The following is a 7,405-nucleotide window of genomic DNA, read 5'->3' as shown; positions in this document are numbered from 1 at the left end:
TATATTTATTTATTTATTTATAATTAATCGTAAACATGGTAACAAATAATGAAACATTGAAAAAATTGCACAATATACAAACTTAGTGTTCAGCTCGTCTCCTCCCTTAGATTCTCTATCTTTCAGGTATGGAATACCCAAGGAAAAAATACACACACAGACACATGCACACACACGCACACACACGCACACACGCACGCACGCACGCACGCACGCATGCACGCATGTTCACACGCAAATACGTATACACGCGCTCATTGACGACCCACGCAGACTTAACAGCCGCACTCGCATGCACTCGCATGCACTCGTACGAACCGTGTCGACCCTCCATCAGTCGGGCTTACTCAGTAGGTACGGTATATCTTTAGATTCTACGTGCGTATCAATTAATTTATTTGGCCACTGAACATTTAAAATTTAGTTATTTTTTATTTCTCGTCTCCTTGACTATTTCGTCTCTTACGATTAGGTAAGATTAGTCTTTTTGAAGTGTGTCCTCCTTCCTTCGTTTTTGATGAGTTACATTACAATTTCGATTCATTCCGTACCCTTTGTTTGCTTTTCGGCATTGTCGCCAGGATACTTGATTATTTTGTTGCACGCGGTATTTTAAATATCGGGATTTTACAGATCGATGACGAGCGAGACGAGCAATCTCCCGCTGATGGCCATATGTTGTAGAAGCGCTCGCGGATACAAGATGATAAAGTTGACCGTCCGTCGTAGAAGATCATGCACGAGGCAGGGAATCATTCGCGAAATATTCGGCTGCGTGAAAAGCGTACGAAAGTCTTATGCGGATTATACAGCCCGTAATATACTTGCTTATCTACATTGTTTCAATGAGTATGACGAGAATATTAAAAAATATATATATTCATTTATATTCTGCTGAGTTTTTCGTGATGATCGTTTCATCGAACGATCCCCTTACCCGCGCATGTATCGAATAATGCTACAGTCGGAAAAGATCACGAGAGAAAAAGCCCTTTAACTTCCCCCACAAGCATGCAAAATTCGATCGGGTTTCTTTTTTTTCCGCAGGAATAAAAAAAAAGCGCTGCGTCAACAATGACGATCGAGTGGATTACCTGAAAGCCGCGGAGTGTGTCAGCATTTAGTAAAAATTAGCACTGTAAGTAACAAAGCGAAACAGTTGTATCTCGCATTTGTAAGCTTCTTTGCGAGCGGGCTGGAAAACGGTAGCGGCAGCGGAATCGGTGGCGCGGGCCGCGTTGTAATTCGCACTGTAAATTCAGGATTAGCATCCGATACAGCGAATCTTCGTTGCCGTCGAAACTGGTCGAAATCACGTATTCAATTACCACGCGTCGCGTCCGTCTCGACTCTCCGCTGCGTGACAGCGCGATTACGATACGGGGAAGAGATCACCGGCGATACCGCGAGCGCCGGCGTGCGCGTTTTTAGCCGCGAATGTCTTCGCGGAGTTCCTGAAAGAAAAAGCAAGAGAAAGGAAATAACGTTTGGCACCGACAGTTTGCATTATTGTCCTCGCGAAATCTACGTTTTTTTTTTTTTTCTAGTTTTTAGTGCACGCGCGATACGGCGCTCGTGATACCCGGCGTATCTCGACATCGGTAAATGCGCGACAACCGTTGACTCGATCGTTTTGAAAAAGATAGAGGTTTGTTCTATGGTATATATACATATATAGCAATATATATATATATATATATATATATATATAAGTACATCTATATATTATACAATATTATATATTATAAGTATATTATATACTTACATTATATTATATAATAGATATTATACATTATATATATATATATATTATACTATATATAGTAGGAGCGTGTCTTTTCTTTAACATTATAATTCTCTTCTTCTTTTATCGCAAATGAGCATCCGCCGCGCGCCATTGAGGATGAAAACTTTAGGCTTTCTCCAGTCAGCTTCTCGCTTCTCGAAGACCTCCGGTTGCTAAAGTCGCAGCTTGAAATCTTCGACGGTAGCGCTGATCTTAGAATGTAACGAATTGGCAGTGATTGACGTCTCTCGTGCGAGACTTCCCGGGCGACTTCTTTGCTCGGCAATTTCCTCGGAGGTCCCCTCCCTACATTACATTGGCTGCAATTTCTCTTCTGGATCACTGCTGACCATGGATGTTTCCGTCTCCTCAAATTCGCGCGAATTAGCTGGGTCTATGATTTGTTTCGTGCGATCCCTTTGGCTCTTAAAGACAAGTGTCAATTATTTTTTCCCCTCCTGATCTTACGCATCAGGACAGTTGGAGGAAATATACGTGATTCTTTGGACTCTCCGATGAAGTGTTACTTTATAATAATACACCATCTGCTCGTCAAGCCTTCTTTCGAATTGTTCTCATGGATTGTTTTCGACATAAACTCGATCTTCGATTGTCTCCAAACGGCGTTTCGCTGATCATCGATCTCCTCAAGTGTTCCTCGAAAATTAATTCTTTTTGTCAATGATGGAGTCTGGCAAATCTCGAATACCTAATAAACGCAGCTACTTTCGTAGATCTCTCCCTTGATGTATTTATTCATCAAGCTTAGGCGTTCGATAATCGATCGCTTTCTACCTGCAGCATATTACTAGGTGACCTCAGAAAATGTTAGATCGCGTGCAAATGTCGAAGATCTCCGCGATCTTTACGAGGAAGAGGTCTCGACGGTCCCAACCGCGGAGTGTGACGCGCGGCTGAGACCGCTCGCGGAGACGATTGATTACACGTGTCTCTTCATGTGGAGAGCTAGATGGTCGCTGCGGGAGAAGCATCGGTCGCAATGCCGGCACTTGAACGGCTTCGCGCCGGTGTGCTTGCGGTAATGGCGCGTCAATTCATCCGAACGCGCGAATCGCCATTCGCAGCCCTCCCAACTGCACTTGTACGGTTTCTCCCCTGAAACAGAAAAAAGCAAAGCCACGTTAGAGAATTTAGTAGGGCACTTAATTCTCCAAGTAGTTATTCCCGCGATTCGAACGATTTCGATAACCCACTACAACATTCGAATTCATATGTTTCAACGTCTAAGAGATATATTTTAACGTTTATAATAAACTAGAGCGGTAAACAGACACGATTTTTCAATAAGATCTGTAAGCAATATAAGATTCAACAATAATTTTATGTTTAACAGTACGTTTAAAAAACACTACAGATTTGTCAAAATAAAAAGATTAATTTTTGTTTTCAGAAAATTGATAAAAATTAAAATTAGAAAAATCTATATAAAATCTGCAAATATCCTTCGTCACTTTTAATTTATACATTTATAACGGGATTGTGTTTAAGTAGGTAACAAATAATAAGCTTCCAAGCTTTTCTTTTTAATAATTCTTTCGATTTCGAGATTATGAATTAACATATATAATTGTAAATATTACTAAACTTGCTATAAATCACGTATGCCTAGGTTTCGGTAAACTGCCATTGTGAATCGACAGTTTGCGCGGAACATAACGCTGGATAATGCCCGTTTGTATAGAGATAAGCGGGACCACATAGTATCAGTCTCCTACTTGAGAAAGCTCGTTCGTTCAATGTTATGATCCAGGCACCGGGCCAGGGGCTTCCTTGATCATAGAACAGTATCACGATAGGCATAAGCTTACTGCAAAGCGATTCAATAGATTTCCGCGCGATGATACGAGGATTGAACGTTATTATCCCTCTAAACAGACTATCAAAGACAATGAGTAGTATCTAATCGTCGTTAACTGCGACGAAAACGTCGACGACGACGGGATTCGTGTCCAACTATCGGCACAATGGCAACCGCACATTGGGTGGCGACACGATACAAATCCCTGTGTCGCAAATCCGAGGTAATCCTGTGGGATTCGCGCGGCGATTGAATCTGATTTAAAAACCTACACAACCCTGAAAAATCCGCACGATGCCGCCCCCATTCAACGCCACTGATTTGCGACACATGAGAGAAATATTAAGGACCGGCCGTGGAAAACACATATGCGACTGTACGCTGAAATGGAACTGTTCGTCAGGCGGAAGGAGAGACCATGTGTTATTAAGTCCGTAAATAATCTATTCGGTAATATAGAAGGCGGCTGACGTTGATGAGGCCACGGCAGAGAAGAGACAATACGAGGTCACCACCTGTGGCGCGATGTTAGCGAGATTAACAAGCCGAGGGAGTTTCGCAGCTCGGAAAGAGAAGCGGGTTGAGGTTGAGGGGACGGGAGAGGTTGAATCAGAGGCTGTAGAAACGTCGGGACTGCGAACCCTATACCAGCTGGTAAATCGTGACCCGATAGAGAAAGGGTAGTTGACGCCGCGCCGCCCACGTCGACGTATCGCGACTCATCGATCTCACAATAACAAACGATTTCTATCCTTTTATGTATGTCCTAATACAGAATCGTGTCTCTAATACAGATACCGTTCTCTGCCATTTAATTCTTCATTGGATTATAATATTCTTGGTTCACGATCGGTTATTTTCGCAGATCAGTTAAGGAGTACGACAAATTAATTCTACCCCATTTATGATGGGATCTCGACAATACGAATCTCGACGAAATTCGAGAGAACATTTGTGTAAAGTATCTGTACTTAACTAATAAGCGAAATAGTAGATTATCTTGTTGAATAAATCTCTCAAGGAATAATGAAAAATTATGGCTCGCGTAAAAAGGTTACAAGCGAGGGCTTTGTCTTCCTGATTTGAACTTTCTGAGTGTCCGTGCAGACGTGTCTCTTGTCGCGATCTAGATACGTCCGTTGTAAAGTACTTTGAGCTCGCACTGAAATACGATCTTCTATTATTTTTGTCAAGGCACGAAATTTGTCGGGCATATCCGACTGCATCTAGGAACTGATGCGCGAGTATATTTCACAACACCGCCGTCGAGATAAAAGTAATACAAATGTGTGTATAAAACCCCGAAGAGAAACGTTTAACACGTCGCATGCCCTCCCGCGGTTCTCATAAATCCGAAAAAGAGGCGGAATTCTCGACTCCACAAAGTGCTGTTTTTAGATTGCCATGTCTGTTTGCGAGTTTGCGCAAAAGGCACGGTTGTAATTTAAATGTAGCGTTTTCCCATCCGTGTTCAGACGCGCTGCGTCTGAAAAAGTAGATGTAACAGATTGCATCGTGATTTTAGTCAGTGTTGACGAAGATATTTTCCATGCGTCGCGCCCGGATCAGTTTTTGACAGAAAAATACACTAAATTATGTAATCTGAAATATCATGATAATATCCACTAATATATGTTTCTGCAAAAAAATTAATATTGCTCTTTAATTATTAACCCTTCAGAGCTGATGGTGTGTGAGTCTAACGAACCGACTTAAATCTCTTTGTCGAAAATGCCGAATAATTCAATTTTCTTTGTATTACATCTGTATATTTGGCTTGTTCTTGTTAATAAACGGATTTTGTGCAATTTCATATTTTTTTAGAAAGCAAATTGAAAAGTAACATCAAAATACAAATTTATCTTGTTGGAAGAGCATCTAAAAATGCATATTTATTTGTACATGTTATGTATATTTGTATATTTGTGCAAATTTGCACGTTTTGTGTATATCTGCATAATTATCTGCCTAAAAAAATGTTTACTTATTAAAATATAGGGTAACTCCGGCAAATATACCGCGCTGGGATTTACGCAAAAGTCAGAAAAAATCGAAGGAGTGGAGGTAATTTTTCCGCAACTACTTTGTTACATGCCTTCATGTTATATTAATATTGCGTTACGATTGCAATTTCTTACTGTTAATATTAATGAAATGATTGCCAGTTGAATTGATTTGTCACTGTGTTGAGTAGCGCCATCATAAATTATAATCTACACAAAATAATTACTGTAGGACGTGCAAAAGACGTAGTGGTTATTTCGTGATACATAAGTAATAAATTAAATTTTTGATAGGCGCCGCGTATATATATCGGAGTTACTCTACTAATAAAATTAATTACTGCCTTTTAATTAATATAAATTATTTAGATCTTACAGATCTAGTGTCAGTAACTATGTTATATATTTTGGCTCGAGAGGATTAATTATGTAACCGATATTAAATTCTAAAGAAAGATAGGAAAAGCATCTTCAGATTTTTCTTTACAAAGTTACTGCAATCCTATAAATCGCAATACAACATTCATTGTAGATTTATATTTTAGATATATATATATAAATATCGTAAGTTTCGTTATATTTTGCGAAATTGGCACAAAGCATTTAAAAATACATATATATGTGTGTATAAAGGATAATTTCTCGAAACTCGGATCTCGATTACACAGTCACAATGACTGGCGCAACTGACGGTTTTCCCGAACGACGTTCTACGTTCCGCGAGAAGAGGAGGGATGAAGGGAAAAAATTTACATCGCGTTTCGGTCTCTTTCAAAGTTGCACCGAGGGGGTACTGGCGGGAACCCCTCTTCTACACCGAGTCTCTCATCCCTAGCAGGAGGTGACGACGACAAATCCAGCCGGGACGTGGCGACGCATAACCAAATCCATCCACCCCTTCGCCCCCCCGTTACTTCGCCACCTACACCCACCCTCGACTGGCTGTTTCCGGCGCCTCCGCCAACGACACCCGACATTCTACGAGGCCGCGACTCTGCGGAAAATACGGCACACGTACTTGACGTACCTCACACCGTTCATCCATCTCACCCTTTCGCCCTTCGCGTTTCGAGAAAAGCAACCCCCGGATACCACCATCCGTTCCCCTTGCCGCCTGCTGTCCTCCGCAGCCAGCTAGAGAAATGGTGACACGAATGTGCCTGTCCCCCTCCCTCCCCCCCCCTTGCGAGGGCGGGAATTGCGGACTCGCGTCGGAAGGAAATTCCGAGGAAGATAAGGATAAATAAGGTAACCGCGATGGAAGGTGCCGGTGGCGCATGTATTACAACTAGCCTAGCAGGCGAGAAGAAAAATTGTCGCTGACTTCACTGTTGGATCACCGCGACGATGAGAGAATACTCGTGTCTCGGCCATAAAGTTTCACAAGATGTCGACACGAAAAAAAGTATGATCGAAATTATGAATCCGTTGAATTTCCACGCCACAGCCTACGTACAGAATATTTACCTTTATTATACAACACATTCGGATAAATAAGAAAAATTCAGCAATTATCATATATATATATATACAATATATACACTAAAAGGAAAGGTTAGCTGCTGCAGCAAATTAGATGGTAAATATGGCATAGCATTTTAAAATTGGCTGCAGCAGCCAATTTTTATTTGCGATAGCCAATCGAAATCCTGTACTGAGATTGCGGATAAGTTGACACAACCAAAAATTGCTGTAGCAAATTTTAAAATGCTACGCCATCAAATTTGCTGCGGCAGCCAATCTTTTTTTTCAGTGTACACACACACACACACACGTCATCTTGTTGCCGTACTTTTC

The 7,405-nt window shown here is 41.3% G+C and overlaps 1 protein-coding gene across 1 annotated transcript in view; it reads right to left on the bottom strand.

Moving 5' to 3' along the window:
- Positions 1-1,835: 1,835 nt before the first annotated feature.
- Positions 1,836-7,405, bottom strand: part of LOC108751532 (Krueppel-like factor 6) — a 339,010-nt gene continuing 333,440 nt past the window's right edge. Inside the window, exon 6 of the mRNA XM_018491766.1 lies at positions 1,836-2,902. Within this exon, the coding sequence (XP_018347268.1) occupies positions 2,727-2,902 (176 nt within the window). The 3' untranslated portion in view covers positions 1,836-2,726. The remainder of the gene's footprint in view (positions 2,903-7,405) is intronic.

The sequence above is a fragment of the Trachymyrmex septentrionalis genome, unplaced genomic scaffold, assembly GCF_001594115.1.
Source record: "Trachymyrmex septentrionalis isolate Tsep2-gDNA-1 unplaced genomic scaffold, Tsep1.0 scaffold49, whole genome shotgun sequence".
NCBI lineage: Eukaryota > Metazoa > Arthropoda > Insecta > Hymenoptera > Formicidae > Trachymyrmex > Trachymyrmex septentrionalis.
Note: the sequence above shows the minus strand (reverse complement) of the source record. Positions and strands in the feature narration are given on the sequence as shown.